Source organism: Varroa jacobsoni, unplaced genomic scaffold (genome assembly GCF_002532875.2).
Source record: "Varroa jacobsoni isolate VJ856 unplaced genomic scaffold, vjacob_1.0 scaffold_1302, whole genome shotgun sequence".
In the NCBI taxonomy this organism is placed as follows: domain Eukaryota; kingdom Metazoa; phylum Arthropoda; class Arachnida; order Mesostigmata; family Varroidae; genus Varroa; species Varroa jacobsoni.
In genome coordinates, this window is record NW_019214204.1 from 212,922 (window position 1) to 238,320 (window position 25,399).

The following is a 25,399-nucleotide window of genomic DNA, read 5'->3' on the forward strand; positions in this document are numbered from 1 at the left end:
AAAACATAAGAATAAGTTCGAGGTTAAATAGAGAAATTAGAACTAGAAATTCGAGACCAATATACACCCTTGAAAAGAAATTTAGCGAGAGCAGGTTTACCGAAAAAAAATATATATATATACGTATATATATATATATATATATATAACAAAAGCTGTACCAAAGTTACTTCGCTGCAGCCCATTACAACACTATAGGTACCACTACTGGCCAATTCACTCTTTGCAAAGTTTTGTGTGAATAATTCTACATTTAAACGTTATTACACCACCATTGAAACGCCATCTAAAATTTTAAGAAACTGTAACTTTTTAAATGATCGGTCATTTTCACCGAGTACAATAGGAATGGGTCCTTATGTAAAACATGTGCTCGTGTCCGTGTCATCCAAAATGTGTTTCTTTTAATTTATTTCTCCTTTTCATACAAGCACCTAATATATCAACCCAATGCGTCGTTTCTAAATAATTATTATCCTTTTAAGCTATGCAATAGGCGATTTTTTTTATGTCCGGTCAAAGCGTTCCTTGAACTTGTGGGCTGGTAAACTGAATTAGTTAGTTTGTTACCATTAAGCGATTTCTTCGCTTTGCAATTTATGGCAGTTTCGTCTTTTTGCAATGGCTTATTAATAATTTATGCTACATTTACACCGGCTTAAACATACCTAAACTGGTTCCACTTAACGATGGAGGTTAACCTACTGTAAATATCTTAAATAAAATCGAATTTATTTTTGAAATTTAAATTTTCTAAGTACGCTTTTAGGTTACGTAATTTATAGCACAGATGACGACGGGTTAGTTCGTTTAACTATGGCGTTTTGTGAACTTTGTTCAGAACAAATAGATCATGGGAGACGAGTCGAAAAGAATAGTCAACTTTGAAGTTCTTAAAAAGTGCTGAGAGTGCGGTAAAATTGTACAAGCAATATTAGTCAATATATAATTAGTTCCAGTACCCTAGTGCGCGCCGAATCTTTCATTGATGTCTCGCGATTCGAGAAAAGAACAAAGAATATGCGGTGGGCGATGGATATCCAAATACAATTGAGTTTTTATAGCGTCTCTAACACCAACACAATCATTAACCGCTAAGGTGATGTGAATTATTTTAGAAACCTCATTTATTCAAATGTTTACGTCTTTGTACTTTTTGCGGTACTACCGTTAGATAATTAGCATGCTAATCCTAAAGCCTAACAAAATGGGCTTACTATTGGTCTTCCTGTTTAACAAAAGTTTCTATCCAGTCTATACTTTTAGTCATATTTCACTCAGAAGAACCAATACTTGTGTTTCAAATAAAACACATTAGGCAAGGAAGAATATGCTCATCATATGATCATAGGCATAAAGTAAAGCGGACGAAACGAATGCTTGAAAAATATGAGACACGCATAATTCGCGGTAACCTACTTCTACGTATTTGAAACATATTTGAAAAAAGTTTACTATTTATTTTATTCTATTGAGCAACACATACAAGCTGATTTGAATCAAAATGTATGTTCCCATGAGCTAAGGCACCAATACTAATCATCATACTTCTAGTCACCTCTTTAGTCCAATAAAAAAGACCAATGAAACACCTTAAAACCCCATATACAAGTATAAAACCAATAATAATCAGAATATTGAAAACCTTAAAATCCTTTCATTTGCCAGGCGTAGGTAGAGTTGGTCGTGTATGATGGAGCCCTCGTGACTTTTTTAACTTAAAAAGATAATGGTACCATTAGTTGAGACAACACAGGCGGTTATGTAAGACAGAGGTATGATATATGTATAACTATTCGCTACCACGAAAGTCAAATGGTGACTGCTACTTGAATTGTGTCAAATCGTAATTTTGTATATATAGATATTTGTCATGATTTAACGGATATGAGCTCCCAAGAAAAAAGATTCGTATCTGTTTATAGTGGGTAAGACCAGCCCGAAGGGTGTACATGGCTGGCATAGGTATTGTTGTTGTGAACCGCCCATTAAGGAAAAATGAGCTTGCTTAGCAACGGAAATATCACATGACATGGAAATTGAGAGCCTTGCCTACGTCCAGTCTGTGAAAGACCCCATATTGGATCGCACAAAGCCAATATCAGCCCCCGCACAAACCCATTGACCTAAGCGACTGGATCCTGCCCAAGCTTATGTTGATAACTAGTCAACAGACTTTGCTAACTCTCGATATGGTTTTTGGGTCCATAGATGCGGAAAATCGACCACCCTTATTAGACTATTATATATCCTTTAATCCACTGAAGCGACTGAAAAATACTCAATCATCATTAAATATAGATACACATCATAAAATATTGCGTTTGCTTGTGACCGACCGCTACCCATCATCTAAGGTCTCATCATAACTGCTGCAAGTATCAGCAGTTTATCAGCGTTAAGCTATTAATCTGTAGGTAATTATGGCTAAAAATGTCAGGGAACACAGATTCAAGTCTTCTTTCAATTGAAAACCGCACACTTTACGCAATACAGTAAAACAGCATAATCGCACATGCTTTCTGGTGTAAGTGTGTATATATGTGCATGTGATTTTTTTTCCCAGGTAAGTTGGGAAAGACAAAATCTTAAATGGCATTCCCAGCTATCTGTAAGCTTTACCACAAAAATATTCTATCATTCTATCGAAACCTGTTAAGTTTTTGGGCGGCAATATTTGCCGCTATCACAAGTAGTTTTAACACTTACGTTAACTTGATAGCCGGCCTCTTCAGGACCTCACATTAACAGAGCGTGTCGAACTGGCTGCGTAGGAACACTGATCACGAATTTTCGGAAATTTCCGATTTTCGGCCTGGAACATCTTTTGAGGTGTAATACAAAAAGTCTCATATCATAATAAAGTCAAATCTCATATAAACTATTATACATACACCGACTGAATGCTGCCTAAGCACTCTTAACTAAACGTTACCTAAGTAACAACACCTGACGAAATCCGTGATAAACAAAATATGCTGGTCTGCTGCACTTTTATTGAAACAGTAATAACCGCAATTTCGAGAATCATACCAACTTCGCCATCTCACGCTTTGCGTCGGTTACTTATCTCGGAAAACTCCAAGAATACACATCGAAGACGACCTCTCTAGAAAAAGGGCCGGCACCTGCCAGCTTCAGGCCGTCAACACTGCAAGACGAAAAGGCGCCGAAGGAACGAGGTAACGTCCGTTAGTTCCGACCGGCGACTCCACGATCGATGAGGCAGGAAAGCGAAATCACTGGATATTGGCAAGATAGTCATTGACCTGGGATGGTGATAAGCGGCGGAAACCGTTAGCGTCACATATTCCTATTTCAATGTTGTCCTGAGTCATTTGTCCTTCAAATCCTTCTTTTAGCGTCAGAATTGCGGTGTGTACGGCATCCTCAAGTTCAACGGTTTCGCTGTACCTATTAGTAAAAAACAAAGACTTGTCAGGAAAGTTTGCGAATTACTACGGGCACAGACACATCTAGATAATATCAATTCATTTTGCCTCGCCCTTTTACACACTATCAGCTACATGCCCGTTCAACAAGAAAAGGATTATAATGTGAGTCTCTCAATAGTAAGTATCCTAGCTTGGATCCCACCTGGTATAAATGAGCAGACGACGTGAAGACTTGACTTCGAAATCGGACTAAAGTACTTTTCGAAATAATGCGAAAAAAATGCTTTTTTCAATTGTTGTTTCAATTGAGATCTATAGCGTTCTTTCACTTCCTACAAACCATACTCACTTCAATTCCTAAATCTATATGCTTAAGTTATTTTGATATTGCGCCACTGCTTTTTCGAATAATGGCATCTACATACATTTTAACACATTGGCATTGAGAGTGGGTTTGCCGATGACTGTGTTGTCTACAATAATTCATTAGATAGTCTATAATAGTCCGTAATCCTCTTCTCCTTAACAGTCCGTCTCATAAATACAGTCATGAACGATAGCCAGAAAACGCTCAGGTATTTTTTGACAAGGATTTTTACAAAAAAAGTACCAATTTTGTTTATCTAATGACATACCTTTTCTCTAGAAATGTCTTTCCGTTGACGTTATTTTTTCCTAACGCTGTCGCCTTCCAAGCAAAGTACGCTCCGCTAGGATCACACTGGAATAGATATCCCCGATCGTTGTCCCACCCGCAGATAAGTAACGAGACGCCGAACGGCCTCACCCCGCCAGACTGCGTATACTCTTGCATAATGTGTGCCACCTAGCACCAACAAATTAAAACACGTTAATTATAATTACTGTTATACCGATTAAGAAGAAAGAAAGATCGAAGCCTTTTTTTACCTATTTCTATCCTATTCTACTATCAGTTTGGAATAGCCCAAGTGGTGGTTTATGGTTTAGTAGCTTCACATTGTTGTACAGTGTACTGTTTCTTTTGTGTAATTTATCTGTGTAATGTTCGAAACGTTCTGCTTCGAATGTATTTAAGAAAAAAAACCCATACAAGTAGTCTACAGTAAAATACATTCATTTGTTTATTTTTTTATAGCAGAAGCTCAGTTATTCATGACATAGATTAAAACGTTTGCAATGGGAGGGCTCGACGAGAAAATCCCAAAATGAAGTAAACCTATATTGCATGCTGCCCAGCATACGGAGTGTGATTTGAGACGTACACCATAACTCGACACCTAAGGAAGAATAATCGAACACTGGTATAATTATTATCACCTTTTGGACGAGTTGCGTGGTAGGAATAGACTCTCCATATGTTAACCAGTACTGTTGGGCAATTTTTCGGGCCCGTTTCACAAGCAAACGGTAATCTGGGCCCAAACCCGAATATACCATCCCAATATGATCCGCGATCATCTCCACCTACAAGAAATTAATCGTTATATTTAATATTTAGCAATCTAATTATTAGATCGTTGATTTTTGTTCTTGAAAGACGGCAAAATACGGTCTTCTCATTGGCAAAAAGTACCATGAAAAGAAAAAAATACTAATAAAAACGACCATGAGTTATTATAAAATTATATATTTAAACACGACGACAAAGCCCTCAATCAATTATGACCAGTAACAGTGTTTAGTTGTGTGCTTGATGTAATCGCTATTGAACTATCAAAAAAATGTTTAGCCAATTAGCTAACTTATTATAATTCGCGATGCTTATTTAGATATAGATACAAAATCTAACTTGTATATATATTGAGTAGATATAAAATGTAATACAGATTATGTAAAATGGAAAACCAGCGACCGCTGGTATCTTTCAATCAAAGGTTCGACTGTTCAAGCCAGCACCATATATAAACATACATCTGTGGATACCCTTTCGTTCAGATTGCTTTCATATTCAAATCTAAGAATAGCTTTGTGCCGTGAAACTCACAGAATCCGTAATAATGCAAGTTCATTATATACAAAAAATGGCTCAGACCACAATGAAAACTATTGGATGTAATTGTTCGCATATTTTGGGAACACTAGACCGAATTTTAGTTACACAATGGATGAAGTAGAACGGTGTAATTGATAGAAAAAAAGTACGAAGTAAAAAGGGTATGTAAATATTAGAAACCTAAGTGGCGAAGTTTGCACACATTTCGAATGTCCTATTCGGCTTTTTCGATAATGGTCACATGTCTAAAGTACACGTGGTTCTATACCTTGAATGTCGAGTGCTCCACATTAAGAATGCTCTTCTGTTTCTTTTCTGTAGCCAAAACCACTCCATTTGTCGCTTTAATACCCACAGAAGCAGCTCCAGCTGTCACAGCATTGAGTGCGTACTCAATCTGAACGAGCTTTCCCGAGGGACTAAACGTCGTCAGTGAAAAACTGTACCGTTCCGAAGCCATGTCTAATGCCAGAGGCAAAAAGTGAAATTAAACTTAAGCTACTGAAACACTTTACTTGAGGAAAGCTGGTAGAATGGTAGGGGGAAACCTGCGAATTCAAAACAAGTTTCTGCACAACCAAAATACTGTACTGAATGATGACCGGCAATTCTTCTTTTCGCGTGATGACGTACAGAAGCAGACCGTCAAAGCCCGCCAAAACAAAAACATTGGTAGAAAGAGCTTCCACAAGCTAAAGGAAGACAAAAAAGGAAATTTGCCATACGCATTTTGAACTCATCTAGCAAACGATGATTTAGTACTAAGCGTAAACTGGTGAGACATGAGATTATTCAGCGAGCAGAAACTCCAGTTGATTTTCAGACGACACATTGAACCACGTAAGAACTTGATGAATGAATGCATTTTAAGCTATAACTAAAACAGTTTGTAAAACTCTGATTTTTCGTAGTATCGGGAAGGTGGACTCGAACAAAGCTTCTTTAATTGTTCAGCTATCCCTCGAATTTAAAGTAATATCAGGATGAATTATGAATTAAGGCCTAAGAATACAATATCCAGAGTTTAATAGGTGAAAGTCCTACGATAGCAGACGAAAGCCCTTGGAGTGAAGTGCAGCCTACCTAATTAATAGCCTTTAACGCATTAAGGAAGACTGTTCCTTAGAGTACTCAGCTGGCTTATTGGCTTATTAGCCCAATAAATTTGCTGAAGTTGATCACCTTATGTCACAAAAGCAACATAAGTTCATTCAGATTTAATGCAATCGTGTAATAGTAATGTGTACATTTATCCATTATTTATTTGTTGCTCCAACCATTCAGTCGTCATTTTTTTATTACGTATTAAGCCAGTATATACTTTCTGCCAACAAGTTGGAGATGGACACGTAATCGATTGCGCCTGATTTATAGAACATTGTTCTGGATTATTATTATCATTACCCTGGAACACTATTCCTTTTAAAATATCAAGGAAACTCAACATATATATATCAATGGCAAACGTACTATTATTAATTTGTCTATCCTAATTTTGTTCAAATTTGAAAATTATGCTTTGTGCAATGTAAGTTATAATTCAATATGATTTTAAGTTAGTTTGCCGAACAGGTGGCCCGCATGTGTCGGGTTAATTGGAATAATTAGTCGCTTGCAGATAATCAAAGATGCCGAGAAAGTTCACAAAAATCTGAACTTAGTTTTTTCACCGAATACTGCCGAACTGTCTTGCAAATAGAAATCTTACAAGCAGAACTATATGACATATAATTTTTAACAGTTGTCGAGATAAGAAGAGTCTACTTTTGTCTTCTGTGCACTCTTTTGTTAACAAAAGCGCGATTTTTTATCATATCCACGAGCAGTGCGCAGACTAATCTATGACGATTTAAACTGCTGTGCTTTGAGGTAGGGTTTACAAAAGATTTTGAACCATTTTAAACAACACTATTGCGCTTTCTTTTGCATTTGTAAATTAATTTATATACGTGGACATGTGGACATATATATATGTCCACATGTCCGCGTGATAGCGTAGTAGGTAACACTCGTGCCCGCTAAACTTAGGAACACGTCGTGGTCCAGGTTTGAATTCGGGCATAGACACAATTCGTTTCATGCTGAAAGTCATTCGGCTCAAGTAAATTCTAACGGCTTAATAACCGGGCGCAAAATAAGAAACGAACATGTATCTACACAACAAGGCCGTTTACATGGCGGTCTATACAAAGAAAGTTGTTTCTAGTACACTGTTAGTAGTAGCTAAAGACCCTCCCTCGATAAACTGGATCGGAACGCTACATAAATTTTTATAACTAGATGTAAAATGGACAACAGCACTTCTGGTTATTTTCCTGCACTTTTCTTATCACCCTTTAAAACTAGCGCTGTCGCAGCATCGTCTAGTACTTATTAAGCACCAACATCGTACAAGCTTGTATATCGTCAAAATGTAATTTATAATTTCATTGGGGCAATTCATTAGGGTCGCTTTCTTGCAATTTACCATAAGTGTAGCTACTGTTGCTAATGTATGTTGTTGTATCAGGTACTTGAACAGTGCCCCGGATACGCTAACATACATGATTTTTAGATTAGTCCTTCACGTCTACTTGTTGAACTATAACGTGCATCTTTGTTTGTATTCCTTTTAGGCGTACTTTTATGCATCCTTGTAGCCGTTTATGAAAAAATGGTGGCCTTTGTTTTGATGTAATTGCATTTGCAACTTTCTCCTGACACAATCACAACTGAACGCCGATACGAAAGAATATGTAGGCTTCCATAGCAACCAGAAACTAAAGTGGAGTTTTTACGTTAAAGAAGGCCGAAAACTGCAAGCACGTTTTTATTATATTCTTCCCCTCCATTGACGTTCAATGGCGCTACGCTCCTTAGAAACATGGCGGCTACATAAAGTATCGCATATTCGGATAGATCATTATCTCGATGAGTAGTGCAGTTTTCTAGGAATATTACCGTGTAACTAGTTTCGCTATATATTTAACTAGTCATTACTATATTATTTTATCAATAATCAAATACTGTCACAGGCTAACACACATCATTTTAAGTAAACACTCATTTTTTTAATCTATCTCGATTGGTCTACTAGAATGTGTTCCTCCAAAAATGCATCTACATATAAAGTGAGAATGCATACAAATCGAACATATGGTGATTGAGATGAATGTTTTAGAGTTGGCCCTTGAGGCCAATTTAGATTATGTCTTGCATTCAAACAATTCAAAAAGGAGAGTGCATAAAATGACTCGAAAAGTTGAAATGTTTACTCAGCAACTCACCTAGTGCACATCGAGGTTCTAGCTTCCATGAAATAGATTCGTTTGAAAGTAAAGAGAGTGGTTAATTATTCCATATATTTACGGTGGAAGACTCTCTCTTGATTGAGTAAAGATATAAGCACACGTCTATAGCGACAGCACACATGTTTAAGTGTAGGCAACTTTTGTTATCATTTTAAAAGGCTCACATAACCCGTCTGTTGGGTATTGGATCCTTAGTATCGATTTGGACCATTATTATTTTTAGAGTATTTTTTTTACAAAAAATATACAGTAAAATTTTTAGGTGTGGTCGACTTTTGGAGCTAAATTATGTAAAACCTCAATCAGCGATTAGTATCGTATAGTTAACAGAAGCGAACTCCACAAAACACTTCAGCTAGCAGTTATTTTCATGTGGCAGTTCACGCTTGAACTAAAAGAGACATAGTAAGCCAACTTCCTATAAAAGATCTACCCGAAATAAACCGTCACTACTCTAAGAGATTTCGATAGCCCTGTATTTATAGAGTCATCACTATTTCCACTCATATTTTCCATAGACGCTTGCTGATGCATTCATTTAGGGGTTTAGCTGTAGAAGTTCGACCTTGAGGAATTTTCTTTAACGTCAAACGGGCATTTGTCACGCTTGCATTGATGCGGACAGTGAATCGTCAGCTTTCGATTTAGAGTAAATCCTGCTCAGCAGAGAAGAGAGGTCTATCAATATCCTAGGTCATTTAGGCCCAAATAATGTATAGGTCAATATTTTGCTGTCGACGTTTAAACCGCTGACGAATTTCCAGCTGTTCTCGAATAGCATCATATATTTACTTGTGGGTGATCAAGCACGTGTCTAAACTCTCATGTCCTTTATTCTTCGTAGTCTTCCGGTATCAGCCGGAAGCTTTTTTATTAGCTTCTGGATCTCGGCTAGGACGGTTTCTGTGCCCATTTGAGTGACTGCTGGTGGCAGGTTTTAAGGAGCATGTTCCCCCGCCTGACATATTTAAGGAAGGTGTTTTAGATTTTTATGATGTGCCTCCCTTTAAGTTCCAGCACTATTTGATGTTTGCTGCGGTATGCTTCTCAAAACTTCGTTTTTCAGGTCACTTTCGTCCAGCACCAAAGTTCATATAAACCTCGTCAGCACAAAGTTGCAGCTTTTTATACATTTCAGCGATCTTTAATTCCAGTGTCATTTCTTCGCTATTAGTTAAAATGGCCGTGTCGGTCTTCATCTGAGTGATTTGTCCGCGCAGAACGAAATTTACTACTTTCTTCTCGAAGAGGTCAAATTGTGTTTTTTCACAGACCAGCGTCATCTTAAGGCTGGCTTCTTTTTGACGTCGCTGCGCGGAGACATCCGGAAGAGGCTTGTCTTCATATCTAAACCCCTCTGTGATTCCTCTACGACTATGCAATACAGTTTGTACGGCTCGCCTCACGTGCCACACGAGTTCGTTCTGTAACATGCTCACCTGGAAATTTTTATATTCTTGACAGGAAAAAAAGTGCACAGCAGATATGATATTTCCAATTCAGAGAAAGCGTTTTTTTGTCTTGGGCAGCCCACGCGTTTATATTTCTGGGGTATCACTTCCCGCATATGTCTGATACTTTCATTCACGAATCAAATTGACCAAGGCGGCCCTAGAACATCAATAATGGATCAAAAAAAAATGGCATGTAATACAAGTTCTCTATAGTTTCTTTTTAATTTATATTGAGTTCATATAGGCAGCCGAAAACTCAGCAAATATCACCAGTTGACACGGGTATCAAATGTGCTAGATACGAGGCATCCTTATAAATCGTTTGCTTCTTTGTTTGTGTATGTTGTTGAGTAAAGTAAATTGGTTTTGCAACTCAACGCGGCCTTTGGCAGTTTTCGAATGTTCAGTACTTTCGTCCATGGTGACGTTGTTTACGTCGAGGTTAAGTTCCACGTTTTTTGGACCAATTTCGACCACAACCGATATTTACCGAGATCTTGTCTGATCACTTGGTATCTTCTGTTTTTCGTTATTTTGGTGTACTCCGCATTACCACTTCAATTGTAGTTTCAGTTCGACCGCGAACTTCACCGCTGAAGCCTTCTCGTCCAGTCTGCTGTAAAAATAAATACGAGTTTATTATGCAAATGTCCTCAGGAATATCAACTAATAGAGTGCTTGTATCAGCTGATAGCATCTGACCCAATGAGAGTCGTAGAATCCAATAGCTAGAGTTAGATTTGATTGATTTTCGTTAGTTGTACAATTCGCAGACTGTCACATCTTTTGCAATAGATTTGTTTGGTCGACATCCTCGTAATCAATCGGACTGCTTGTATTGTACTAGGGAAATGCCGACGTTAGGCCCGACTGCTTTGTACAAAAGCAGTTTATAATTAGTTTCAATTCATGGTTAGCATACAAATTTATTGAAACGATAGATCGCTGCCCAGCAACTTGACGAACGTGAAAGCAATTGTTCATCTCTGCTTCCATACAATTTTATGATGCCAACCGTTAGTTATAGCGTACTTAGTTTAAGACGAAACCTATGACGTTACCTTTACTCGAACATTAGTGAAAAAAACTGATTATAAATAATAATCATTCATCCCGCTGTCCGATAGAATTATGTTACGGCGCTAATCATAACGAAAGCATAATGAAACAAAGTACAAAAGAAGTTGGGTTTCTGACATTTTTCAGATGCGTATCAGTTCGACCTGGCGACTAGCAGCTAAACGATAGGTTCTTTATTCAGTCGTCTAAAGAACGCCTCTGTCAGGTGACTGGGTCTTCAAGTTGACGTGCCGCCCACTTGAGATATAGCAAAAGCCAAAACAGCAACAAAATGCATTTGTACCCAAGATCGATGCTACGAACGTCTGTGTACATTACGGACACCGAACTGCTAATACCCAATCCGCTTCGTAAAGAACTCGCGGTTTTTGATAAGAGGTCTATTTCTCTGTAAGAAAGCGGTACAGAGCCCCGAACAACAAGCATTCATTGACTTTTTAAATGTAACAAACCTATTGACTGAGTCTCATCAAACGGTTTATTTCTATATTATATAGAAGAAGGAGAATTACATAGAATAATGGAATAATTAAACTTGAGAAACGTTCATGAAATAGCGATGCAACTTCGACATAGATTTGACACTTCCTAAACATTGGTTATTCATTTGTTAACATCGAGTAAACGCATGGCATCGTACGTAGTACGGTAGAGCTGGCCGCGCGTTTAACAGACCGACAGTAAAGTTGGTATTCGGTATACTACGATTATTTTGAGGTTTTCACTAGACTAAAGACTGATAGTGAGTGGTGTTACGGCTGTAAATTAAGCTTTTCTCTAATTTCTGTACAAAAAAGAACAAAATATCTGCAGTGGCAATGCCCGACAAACGATTATAAAATCCTGACCAGTTAGTAGAAATTATTTTTGTGCTAAGTTTAAGTTGATCTTCTAGTAATCACCAAGTTACCATTAGGCAAATATACAGCTCTACCGAAAACGGAAACATCCTCATAAATGAAACACAACTTCTTTTATCGTTGTGTAGAGCGCTCACTTCAGCCTCTTACCAGTTATAAAAGTATTGGATAATATACCTGATCCTATAGCCGTATGCCAGCCTATCGTACCGGCTTTCTAATATAAATGCGACGGTGATTTTTGCTTCTGATCGAAGAGCGCGCACTTGGCTACCCATGACCAACGGATCTCATGAGCAGCGCGAATTCGACCGGACGAAAATCGTATCCTGTAGGGATACCGCAGACCATCGAAGCTCCGATTGCTCTCTCTCACACTCTTGCATCTTTACGACTGACAGCTGTGTAGGTATAATTACCTTATTTACTTTTTACTGTTCTTATGGCTATACAATCACAATTGTATAGATAATCATTCTTTTCTCGGGTAGCATATAAGAAGCGTGGATCGCCGTCGCCAGGGTAACGACGCCACTCGTATTCGATTCGAGGCGCTGGGGCCAACGTAACAGCGTCAACGGTTCGTTTGATGTCGGTGGGGTCTGCTATCGTGTGGCAGCTGTCGTTGTCATCAGAGCTTTTCTCGTACGCCCCCAACCGTTCGGATAATGATGGTTTAGTTGTATTGCCTTATGCTGCTTTTATGCAGAAGCTTGAAATCATCCGGGTCGTTTAGCGAGTACAAGAAGGTTGTTGAAGATTCGTGCTAGAAACAGTGATCGATTTACGGATACGTTCGAAATGGGGTGCATCTTTTGAGAGTACTGACATACGACGGGAGAGCGGAGTCGTCGAGTACGATGGAATTCAATGCAGTTCATTTGGCCGCTGTGCTTTCAGGTAGAAGTGGAGGGACAAAATGAGTTAAATTAGATAGTATAGAAATCTTTGTTAGTGATATATGCCTAAAATATCAGACTAACTGGGTAAAACGCATACGTCAAACGGCTTCCCGCGAAGGTATACCAAAGATGTCAAGGTATCACACCTTGACAATACGTGGACAATACGTGGAGAGTGTACGATGTACATATGAAGTTTCGCTAGCATTCGCGTAGTGGTCGCAATTATTGAAATGAAAAAACTTAGTCTACAGCTCTAGACCATAATGCGATGCGAGTTGTCTTCACGAACACTGTATAAATACATGCAGTATTTTTTAGGTTGCTTAGTGAGTTACGGCGGTTATTTCTGAAATAATTAGCCGGCGAGAGAAAACCTTATTATCAAGGGGCTAGCTGTCGGTTCCACGATGTCCCTTTTACGCTAACTATTCGAATTAATTTTTTGGTGCATTTATGATGATCTTGCTTAAGCTAAATAAACAACTGAAGCCGAACAATACGACTCTGTTTCACGATATATCTTTATTGCGAAATATATTTTGTCAGAAGCATATTTTTCTCGGTTCTTATGTATTCATTCACGAATGCCCAATTTTTCCGTATCATCCAAAAATGCTCAAATGAAGAACCTCTGAGCTACAATACGCTTGAAACGGGTCATGTTCTTTGACATACAACTAGAGAATATTCCTGCTTTGATATTTATGTACAGAAAAATACTATTTGCTATTTCTATCGATGAGATTTCCAACGGTTGACTTCATAATTCTCTCGTGTGACGACGTAGTTCTAAATGCGTTTTTTAACTAAAGTTTTTAACTTTTTATCACGTAAAAATTTGGGATATTTACGAAAAAAAACTATCACCCTAAATGTACTAGCGATTCGCATTCGTTTCTGGCACAAAAATATTAATAGTGATAATAGTTGTCGTTTGCTTATTCTAAATTAATTTGCCATTCAAGAGCCTGTAAAACATAAAGTTGATGCTTAATTACGGATTTTCCTTATAGCTATCTTCAGCCTTTGCTGTGCTCAGATTTACCTTGGTGGAAACTACGATTACGACCCACGATGTCATATCTCGCAGACAGTCCAGGGCGAATGGTATTCGAGAGAGCGTGGGGATGACACCTTTACTACGATCGAACAGGTGATGGACATGAACTGTGGAAAAATTTTGACAAAAATGAGTTTCGTTAAAACTACTACTCGGTTTCAACTAAAGTTTCGAATGTTACATCTAGCACTACCTATCTACTGTATCTAGTGTAGAATGATCAGACGGCTGACTCCCACCACGAAGCAAAGTGTATTCATGGCCGGATTTGAACCTATGTGTCCCTAATATTAACAAGCAAATACGTTTTCCGCTAAGCCATCATGTGGGCTACATGCTCTCAACTGGTCATTTGTAAAAATTCACACGTTACGAAAGCAAATTAAAGCTTCATTATGTGTTGCTCAGGTCAGATTAATTGAGTTGAAAAATCGGCGTAAAAATAAAGGATGATGATTTTTCTCGCTGCATGGACAATTCCTGTTTCAATTTGCAGGAAACAATCCGATTCAACGCATACGATCAGAATACGCAGCGGAACCTGGTCATCAACACGCGGTGTATCAATTTGACAATATACAACAATGACAACTATACGTTCGTTCTGCAGAGAACTGATACACATGTGTGAGTTTATCACCGTGGATAAACTTTTATTTTTTGCAAAAATAAGTAAACCTATCATTCTGTATTAGTGAGAAAAAGTTGAATCATTGCAATCCTTCGCAGAGCTCACTATACGGTTAAGCTAGCCGCATTAACTATAAACTGGCATGGGTCTTTAGCGGTGAAAAATGCAAGTACCTTTAGTTACAATAATAAAGCATTAAAAAAAAAGTAAATCTAAAAATCACAGGCGTCCTAAGCTAACATAAACATATTAATGTTTTTTCTGATTTTTCACGTTTAGGCCATGTTATTACTGTACGCGAATGTTCGTGCGAACTCTCAACGTTATCGACAAAATTTCAAGTGAGTAATCATTGTGCATAAAAGGTATATAATAGCTTAAGCAGATTTATTTTCACTACAGAATATCGAGAAAGCAAAACTCTGCACCGAAGTGCACACAGACTAAGAATAATGGATGAAGCATGTTTGTATCTATGAAATTTATAAGGATTCCTGGAAAATTTCAGGTTTTTCACCGATTCCCAGCATATGCGGGTTAGAGTTCCATCACATATAGTTGTATTCACTTTGTTTTGTTTGTATACACTTGTTGTTCATTGCTAGAATGGTAGTATCTAACGATTGGTTCAACGCATTTGTCTTTGTTCTCCTAGCACCATGCGTAAATATTAACCCTACAGAGAGGCCCGACGTGCAGACGGTTTGCCGGAATCTCGACGTCAATATGGAACAGATCACACTATTTTGTATGTAAATCATTTTTGCTCGATATTCAGGACCTGAATGTTCATGTACGTTTTAAAAGTGAAGGATGTGCTTCTATTTCAAATGCAGATCGAATACTGGTATGTAATCAGCAAAGTTCTCCGGAGCGAAAAGAAAAAGTGGGAACTTTTAATTAATTCGAAAAACGTCTGTTAAATTCTACTAGAGCCTTCCACAAATAATAAAAATCATTAACTGTATTGTGCTAATGTAATAATTAGTTTTACTGTACCTGGTTTGAATATGTTGCTTACGTATTTTTTATCCTCGTTTATTTGTCGAACCTTCGACCTGGGTTCAGAAATCAGTGCTGAGTATATTAACCAATAACACCGCTTTTTTTCAGCTACCAACCCTACGCCAAAAAACTGTCGCTCGTCCCTTGAAGGTGTCTGGAAGTTTGCGTATAAAAACACGTACAGATTCTCCGGCGAGTGCAAGCATCCAGATGCTAACATTACAGCGTGCCAAGTACCTGGTAGTCAGTTCTTCATAGACAACCAGCAGTTCCAAGTGAATTATCGGCAGTGTGAGGGCATGGAAGACACCGAGGAAGGAGGTAAACACACGTACGGATAGCGAAACATTGGTTGTCCGGTTCTTAGCATCATACGGACATTACTATTGTTGTTAATGTTTCTTAAAAAGAAAATAATGCTATTGTCTAGAATTTCTGAATATTTCTTTTTACAGATAACAAGACCCCAAAGAGCTCCATTATGGCGACGTTGCAGATCGGTCAACCAAACAGGATGACCCTCTAAGCGCAAGACGCTCTCTAATGAATTTCGCAAAAAGGCTATAAAAACGGACAACGGATTAGGTGTATTTTTATTTGTTGAAACCATTTATAATCAGCACACGAAAGAAAGCAGCCTGTAGTGACGTTCACTATTTCTGTATTCGATTGCAGAAGTCCAATTTAAGTGTCTCGGTGATTGGTACATTGGGAAGAACCACTTTTTCGCCGTAGTGAACTCCCGCGAATCTCGTATTGATGAAAAATATCGTTGTTTTTTGGCTAATAGAGATGACGACACTTTCTTGGGAGCATCTATTACCCCTGAGTGTAATGTCCTTAAGAATCCTCAGGATGCCCCATCCAGATACCACATGGAGCAGGGTTCGTAATCATCAGATTGTTATCCGTAAAGGTGCACTTAGCGTAGTTATTCGAGAAAATTATCTAAGTTTCATATATTTGCGAATATCTATATGTTACGCAGCTTTATGAAGAAATATGCACAACTAAAAAAATAAAGGTTAGAGCCCACTGATTTGGGATTCTACAATATTTTGGGTGTCACAATTTGCTATGTGTGAGGTCCAGAGGTCTGGTTTGCGTTAAACGAAAGACTTTGATTCTTTTTCAACATCTCGATCTGCAACTATATATGATTATCGATTTTGTAATAAAGAAAGTTATTTATTTTTATAGTGAAGACTGAAATTATGGAGCCACGTTGTAAGCTACCGGAAAACTTTACTGGCGAATGGATTAACACTGCTAACTTCGATGCGGATGTTATTATCAATCGAACTCACATTATCGAGCGATGGAAGCCTGATACAGGCCGCATCAAGGAACAGGTGTACGTTTGCGTCGAAAAAAGAAACAATAGATATATGATGGCGAGACACGGAATCAACGGATGGTATGAATCTAGCATATCTATTCATATGCTTTATATGTACGTGAACAATCAGTCGAATAGCTTCATTTAGCAATACGCATAGATAGATACATACCAAAGGTCTTGATGCATTTGTTATGCCTGCACAGGAGCATTGGAACACATGGAGCCTTCCATGAATAGGATGATAAAACCGTATTTGGTACAGAAGTGTGTCTATTAAAACAGGTCGATTCCGAAAGCAAACTTGTATATCTGTTCAAATGTGATGGCTAGTGTTAGTAGAAGATAAGCTTTATTTTGGTGCAATGGTACAATGAAAATCGGCGTTCATTTGAAACAAAGAAGCAGATTGCTTAGTTTGCCTATTTATCAGATTGCAAAGAAATACTCTTCTTTGGTTCCAAGCCAATACATGGGGGCCAAACGGCCCGTTTTTTTAGAGCGTTAGAGGTTAGACCGGCAATAATATTTCCCTCGTATAGTTTGTACATTGGTTTGTTTGTTTGTTCGATTTGTACTGTTACTCCGTATTGGTGCGGAGATCACTGGATCTCTTTTTGAAATTATGCATACATCTATACAGAACTAATTTATGTGTGTGCGACGACGTTTTACTAACGTCAACTATCCTTCTTTAAGTGAACTACAATATGGCACCATTGAACACGTTCCTTATAGCAATAGAACATATTCATAATGCTTAGCGTTAGCTATCCCTAATTTTCTATTTTTCCTCTTATTAATATCATTTAGCCAACGTGACTATGTTTGTTTCGATTTCGTGCCACGACACCACTCTGTGATTCGATATCGCAAAGGCAAAGAACTTCGAGATCCAACTTTTTCTACTGTTTGTTCGTGGACTATGTTCCGAGCTCAGCAGGATTGGAGGTTTGTATAAGCTCAGCGTGTATGTAGGCTAATTAAATCCAGAGCTGCGTATGTTAAAACTAACTGAAAGTCAATTGTTTCTATATCAGGCACAACATTGAGCTTTATTACATGGTCGCTCTAGAAGATATATGGGCCAGCGTGAGGCGAGGCTATCTGAACCACTGTGTAGCGAGCGTATTTAATGAAAAATAATTTCATAGATTAATCTAGGGTCGTATATTTAGCTGATTGTACAGCATACCGTCGTTACCGATCAAATGCCTCATATGATGGTTTTTGGAAAAAACTGTGACAACGCTTTTGCCGTAATGCACGATCAAGACTTAACAATTTTTTACATATATACATGTGAAACACTTACGGTTATCAGTCACGATTCATGATGGATGTTATACCGGGCTTATGGATGACACCGGTAATTCTACAGGTTCAATCGACTTTGGAAACTGTTTGGACCATTATAAACCTAACTTCACACTGCCCAACAAAACTTCATAACGACCTATGACAGATAAATCATGACCCTTAATTTAGTTTGCTTGACACTAAGTTTTTATACAGCGTTGTTTTACTAGCCAATATCATACTTTTTTCTCAAAAAAATAACCTATTTTTTACCTTTGTTGAATGACTGACTTTTGTATACAAAATAATTTGTGGCCCAGATAGCCTTACTTCTTGCTTATATAATTTTCTAACGTGTTTTACTTTAAGCCAAATAGTAGATGCGTTAAATTGACGTTTCTTTGCAAATCGAAAAATTTTGTGAGCGTTTTTAAGTCACGAGACAGAATTTTGATCCTTGTTGTATACACTAGCACATTTTTTTGTATTGCCAACGGTTGTTTAGTATATCTTTGCCCGCGTAGGCATTTTTTTCGCTCCCTATTTCTTTTCTATTAAAGAAATTTAGAATTATTTGAGCCTCAACCTTAAGCTCTATTGCCAACTGACCTTCTACACAAAATTTGTTTACCTATAATTATGAGAAATTCAAAATAACCGGGCTTATTCCTCATTTTAATGTTCATGCTGCTAGACTACACAAAAAGCGAATATAAAAAAATAAATTTATACCCAAGTCAAGTGATTTTCTCATAAAAACGTTGGACTTTTTATCTATTTTCTTTTTTTTTATAGTGAACATACGTTCATGCATTTGTTAACATTATCCATTCGCTCTGTAAAGGTACGATCTCTTGGTGATGAAGAATCCGGTAAGCATTAAATGTCCGGTAGCAGGCAAATTCAAATTCCAGCAGCACGGTGATATTCTGTTTGAGACTCGAATTCGGGGCGGAGTAACCCAGATGCCCCGCCCGAACGTCTACTGTAAAGAAAACATTTCTGGTAAGTTGTACAGATATTTTGTACCTCGGTTATGATTTCCTTTAGAACTCCAACATTCTTCGAAGGCCCGTTTGTATGTCTTCTGAGGGATAAGCAATAAAAAAGCTATTTAGAAGTCAATTAGCGGAATAAGGATTTTAGAGGTCAAAGGATTTTAGAGGGTATTTGGACGTTTCATTTGTGTGTTCGCTCCAGTAGTTACCTCTGCTTTACTACGGATTGTTTTATTATCTATTTAATTTTTATTATTTGTAGACTTCTCCGTATGTGATCGCGATCAACGGACCATCGCTGTTGATGCCGACTATTGTGTGTCTGTTGACCATTTCGGCCGTCCCGTAGATATTTACTCCGAGCCAGACCATATGCTCAAATGTATTGGCTTTTGGCGAGAGAACCTCAAAAGCTACCTCATTACGTATGAAGAAGAGGACGCCTACTCTAAGTACCGCTGTTGGGTGTATCAACGTGCTGATCTCAACCGAATTCTCATGTCACTTAGTGTCGGTGCGTTCTGTCACGTTAAACAGGACGTCGTATCTATTAGCTCGCGGGAAGGGGCTCAAGTTGCCCTGGATATGGTTGAATACGAAAGAGAACGTAAGTTGCAGGCTAACTTTGTTTGTAGGTTGGCTCTTCAATGGAACTATAGGCATGTGTCGAATGTCGCCTTTAATAAGACAGCGTGCTAATTGGCTAAAAAATACTATTAACTGTGGAAATAATCGTTTTTGCAGATGACGACTGCCCGATGTATTTTGATGATGGAACCAATCCGTATGCGGAGATATCGGAGCAGGCTGCCACGTTCGATGCTGCCACGTTCAATGGTGCCTCTGAAGTTCCACATTGTTCATTAGCTGTATTGTTGTCTATTGTATGGCTGATAATCGGCCATATTTGCAGACATTTATATTAACAGTTTGGTGAAAATGTCGATCAAATTAAAAATTTTACGAGTTTTTTGAAGTTCATGTGAGTATTATGCCTTAAACATAAAGAAGAACACTATGGATTCATTATCGTACGACAGTTCGATTTTTTACTACGAGCATTAAAACCCACTGATGCCCTTAAAGGACAAACAAACATTTTATTTATTTGAAAAAGCTCTAGATACGCTATTGCAATGGTCTATCTCTAGAAGGATAAACTTGCTTGTAGTCTGATATAAAAATTGAGATAACGGTTTACTATTTGCTTAATAATATACGTTTATTTAGAGATTAACAATTTATTTATATATTCCTTTTAGTAGACATTATTCTTTATCGGTGCAATTGATTCTATGCATTGACTCCATTACATGGAAAGGGAAACTTTAATTAACCCTTCGTCCTTTCGCCATTGAGATATGAATGCTTCTCGGAGCAGTGTGCAAATAACATGTTCACTTACCTATCCAGTGCCTTACCAGTACCTTAACCGTCATCGTGCAATCAAGCGGTCTTTAGACAAAGGTCGAGTTAACGAATACATATCAAGCTAACCACTATATAGGCAGTTTAGCATTGTGCAGAAATACATCGATTCTACGGATGGAAGCATTAACGATACATTGATTTGATAAGACGCCTTACACATTATGCTTATAGTTCGTTTCAACAAAACTTTACCTTTCTTCCGAATCGAACTTCCGCCAACATAACGCTAGGGATGTTGGACTGTTAATATAATGACATGTACGTCTTTATTTTTCACGCTGAAATAGGGCACACCAGAATAAGATAAAGCAACGCTTGCGAATAGAAGCATTTGATATAGCAAGGGAAATTGCAAAAGCTCGAACGTCACTATAGTGTATTATATTGCCATAGTTTAATATTTTGCTGCGTCGAAACGGTTCTGTGCGGATGTACATATAATGAACGCATTTATAAAAAAAAAAACGCTTTGTGAATAAATTATTGAAAGCGAAATAAAAGATACATAAATAAGTGTTTTTAAGGCCGAAACAGAATTTCTACAAAACCGAGCGTCTAAAACGGCTTCGACTTAAAATGCGTTAAAGATTGTCGGCTCGTCTGTTAACGATTGTATTAGATGCTCCAAACCAACACGGCAATACCCGATGATGTCAACCGCAGAATAAATAATAAACATATTTATTTGATAGTGCATCTGATCTATTAATTATACAAATATATGTAAGAAACAATAGTTTTATATCGATTCCGTCATCTGCATATGAAGAGCGAAGTGCCAAAACGTGTATTATTGAACAGAACTTAAAATGTGGTTCGGCTTTCTCCATCTAGAAACTTATTTTTTTTCTTCCTGTTATCGTAGATTTTGCCTAACCACGAGCCAACTTTTCTCGTTCCTCCCTTTCTCTACGCGCATTGTTGTCGTTTTTAAGTTTTTAGCAAAACCGTCACTATTAAATCCCTAAGCAACAAACAACGTCTGATAATTAGTTTAGTTTTTTTGCTTTCAAATTGGGAATAGGTATTTGACTTTCCAACTATAGGTAACTAACGGCGACGTCAAATGCGTAATAGATTGAGATACTTTATCCTTGAATAAAGGCCCAGCTTGTATTTGAAATTATGCCCGTCTTAGATTACTGGTACTGGTAAGGGACTAAGCACAGAATATTATATCAAACGGATGACCTAAAATAAAGAGGGAGCCACAAAGCCTGTATCATGCCACTGAAGGACTCTCACGACGATACATCGTGGTGGCCACCATAACTGACATTTTCGTTGTTAGATATTTTGACGCAATAGATTGCTCTTGCATGAATCCTATTAGACACTATATAATTAGTTCGTGTGAATCACATTTTTTTCTGTAGTAAATATTTAATATTTTTACGCATGGTTAGAAACCACAAAAGAAGATAGGTGCTACCAAATCGTGTAGCAAATTATTAACCGTCCATTAAACGATACACAACCGTCTGCCATTGATACGAGTGTGAGTTTCATATCAGTTACTACAAATCAAAAGCCTATAATGTATAGTCTAGACTTACTATTTGATCTTCGTTTACATGGCAAACAGCATAGTAAAGAATAAATGGGCGATTACGTGGTTCAATAAAATCTAATACATTGTCGCAGTTTCGTGACTTGCCAACTTGAGAGCTTAATAACGGTACTGCTGCTAAGCAAGTGAGCAGATGTTGAGTTACAAACAAGTTTTATTAAGACTTAGGAAAGCCACATAGCTTTTAGACCTATAAAGGTTTCATTTCCGACAGCAATGATTTGATCCGCTGGTAGGAGGAACCCTCGTCCGCCAAATGCAGCATTAAGCGAAGGTTGCACCTCGAGCACGTAAGACTTCTTAATGCCCAGTTCCATATAAGCCCAATCAACTGAAGAGCCTGTTACAGCGTAAATGGTCTCAGCAGTGGGTCCATATTTGTATTGTGTTCCTGTTGTAGCCCTATGAAAAATGAAAAAAGAAAATTAGTTTCTACAGTTCTGCGGTTATTTTTCTGCAGTGTTTTTCATTTCAACTACTATATACAGTAACTCTATGAAAAGATTCTATTATGAATGTTTTGCAAAATCACACAACACTGATCTGTGATCCGTCTCCTAATGACCATGGACAAAGATTGCTTTATATAATAAAATCTGATCCTTCCACCAGTATAATCGCATTTAGCTTATATTTACCGAATAAACAGATGGCCCAGCTCATTTGATTCCATCCCACAAATACATGCGTAGAATTACACGCTTTTTCAAAACTTATGCTTACTTAATTGTATCGACAGCGATCTTAGACCTTCTCATTAGATCGTCATGATCAGGACAGTGGTCTGTTGTGTAAGAGTAGGGGAACATCCACATTAAGCCGAACGCATGCACAGCTACGTAGTATTCAACATCGTCCTTAATTCCAGTCAGATAATCACGGAGGGCAGCAGTTTCAGGCTCAGAAAAGGCATTTGAGCCGCAGTAGATGTCTGAGCATGGATTCTTCTCGGTGCCAACACCGCAGTGGGGACCAGACTTGAAGTTCCGATTAAGATCAACACCCAAGCAACGGTACAAAAAATTTGACTTCTTTGGGTTTCGGTTCTTTCGCCAAAGCCTGTTCTGGATCCGGGTATATTCGTAGCCATCAGGATTCACTGAAGGAATAATATGAAACTCGAACCTGTAAAAGAATAAGTATTTAACATTTGTAAAATGATTTCGCATTACGCCATCTATAGCAACTGGTCCAACTAAATAGGGCAGCAGCTCAAGCTAATGAAGCGACTCAGTGACGCATAATCGAATAAGTCCTTTCGAACAGGAGACAGCATAATCTTGACTACTACGACTGGGGGCTGTCGCTTGTTTGAATACTTCGCTGAGATGCACGTCTAATTCAAATCTTGATTGAGTCTTAACAATCGTTGTCTACACAAGGCGTCGAACTGCTCACCTGTCTAATAGGTCCTTGTGTGTGTTCTGGTTGTGCACGAGCTCGTCAATTATGTAAAGGCAGCTCGATGTGGAAGCCCATTCACGAGCGTGGATGCCGCACTCAAGGAAAATGATAGGCTTTTTTTCTATTGAGTTTGAGATCTTGATGCCGACGATTTCACGTCCTTGAGAGGTTTTCCCAGTTACAAAACGATTGATGTGACCCAGGAAGCCCGCCTCATTGACGTAATGGCTAATCGATGCATCGATTTGGTCATATGATTCAAACTGTCGGAGATTAAGAGACCGAGGCGTACCTAGGGCATACGTCAACCCGGTTCGTTCCTCATCAATTACCTTCTGGAGATCGTCCTCAATAACTTTCAAAACGCAGTTAGACTTGTTGAATGTTGATTGAACCTCAGGAAAATGCTCCGGGGCGACCGAGAATAGAATCGACCCTTCACGGGGCAAATCATGCCATAATTCAAGTAGACCATTTTCGTTGAGTGATCTGGCAACATTGAATGTCCATAGCGAGGGAAGTTGTGCGAACACTAGTCTATGCTTAGTGAAGCTTTTAGGTGTCTCATCTTGAAACATGGCCGTAGTGGCCGAAATTCCAATTATAGCTAAAACGGAGACACGGACCATCGCAGAAGGATACGGAGCAGGCCACTGAACTATGATCTACTGAATGCCCGGATTATATCTATCGTTTTATGCTAGAGCTAGGCTCGAATAAACTCGATAACTTGGTAATTATGGGAAACGGTGTTAAACCCGCACATGCGGGAGAAGCCTTTCGTCGTTAATCTCGTCGGCAGTCATTATAGCGATCTAACAAAGCGATGGATTTCGCACGAATGAACGACTCTACAATAAGATTATCAACATATATTATCCAATAACATCCTTGCAAGCTTGCCTGAAGTCAACGTGAGAGACTATAGCAAATGTTTTGAGACGCATTTTAGGCTCACGATATTGTTCAGGTAAATTAAAAGGTTGTCCACAACTCTATTGCGATTGATATATAATGTACAAGTTAGCTCGATCGAAGCGGAGTGCGTAGATGAATGTACAGTGATAAGGAATCATGCAGATTTATATTTTTTTTTTTAAGAAAGGCGAAGCTAGAAATAATACGAACTCAAGTGGTTTTTCTTTATTATTATTGATGTGCTGTTTTTCTATCTTTGGGTCTTATAGTTGTTTTCTTAAAACTAATTTTTTCTTTAATATATATTAAAATAATACTCAAAAATGAAAAATAGTCATAAGAATATTCTGCATTTCTATAAATCTTAACTAGTCTCGAAAGGTTAACGAAACATTTCTATGTTTGAGTTTTTTTTGCGAAGTATAGATCGGTGCAAAAACTTCCGCTGTGCACAAAGCACATACAATATTTGGTGAATATTTATAGAATTCTGAAGAGTCCATCCAAATCGTTAAGTCGCTATGCATTCCGAGTATAGCATTTGTGTCCGCATAAATATCAGAAATGGTCGAAACCCCTGGCTAGCTTCTAGCGCGAACCTATTTCAAAAACTTTGGATATAATTGAAAATAAAATAGATGAAATTAGAATAGGCAGCCTTTACGTAATAATGCTACAAAGTACCAAACAATAACTTTTACCGGAAGTAAGCCTGATCGGTGAAAAATGGTGCTCGCTTTTATTAGCTTTTGTCTGGTCTTTAAAATCAATCCTTCAATATTGTA

General features: G+C 38.0%; 3 protein-coding genes and 1 long non-coding RNA gene across 5 annotated transcripts; 1 reads left to right on the forward strand and 3 right to left on the reverse strand.

The window, feature by feature from the left end:
- Positions 1-2,958: 2,958 nt before the first annotated feature.
- Positions 2,959-5,995, reverse strand: Prosalpha2 (proteasome alpha2 subunit). The gene is made up of 4 exons (XM_022847637.2): positions 5,639-5,995; positions 4,695-4,841; positions 4,031-4,221; positions 2,959-3,414 (listed from the first exon to the last, which is right to left on the reverse strand). Exons 1-4 carry the CDS (start codon positions 5,828-5,830, stop codon positions 3,240-3,242), a joined length of 705 nt encoding a protein of 234 aa, XP_022703372.1. The 5' UTR covers positions 5,831-5,995; the 3' UTR covers positions 2,959-3,239.
- A 4,316-nt stretch (positions 5,996-10,311) lies between these two features.
- On the reverse strand, positions 10,312-15,295 carry LOC111268574 (uncharacterized). 2 transcript variants are annotated; one of them, XR_015314289.1, is made up of 4 exons: positions 15,168-15,295; positions 14,005-14,126; positions 12,232-12,942; positions 10,312-10,730 (listed from the first exon to the last, which is right to left on the reverse strand). It is a non-coding gene; the product is annotated as an uncharacterized LOC111268574 (long non-coding RNA). The 2 variants fall into 2 exon arrangements; XR_015314288.1 differs by lacking the exons at positions 12,232-12,942; positions 15,168-15,295 and adding an exon at positions 15,095-15,161.
- Positions 12,869-21,416, forward strand: udt (protein undicht). Its single transcript, XM_022847635.2, has 12 exons — positions 12,869-12,954; positions 13,973-14,112; positions 14,516-14,646; positions 14,930-14,991; positions 15,306-15,398; positions 15,764-15,976; positions 16,331-16,540; positions 16,856-17,072; positions 17,808-17,945; positions 19,138-19,298; positions 19,554-19,898; positions 20,036-21,416. Exons 1-12 carry the CDS (start codon positions 12,915-12,917, stop codon positions 20,215-20,217), a joined length of 1,932 nt encoding a protein of 643 aa, XP_022703370.1. The 5' UTR covers positions 12,869-12,914; the 3' UTR covers positions 20,218-21,416.
- Positions 21,417-22,428: 1,012 nt separating this feature from the next.
- LOC111268572 (carboxypeptidase B) lies at positions 22,429-24,349 on the reverse strand. The gene is made up of 3 exons (XM_022847636.1): positions 23,691-24,349; positions 23,016-23,417; positions 22,429-22,694 (listed from the first exon to the last, which is right to left on the reverse strand). The coding sequence occupies exons 1-3, from the start codon at positions 24,323-24,325 to the stop codon at positions 22,457-22,459; spliced, it is 1,275 nt and encodes a 424-aa protein (XP_022703371.1). The 5' UTR covers positions 24,326-24,349; the 3' UTR covers positions 22,429-22,456.
- Positions 24,350-25,399: the final 1,050 nt, after the last annotated feature.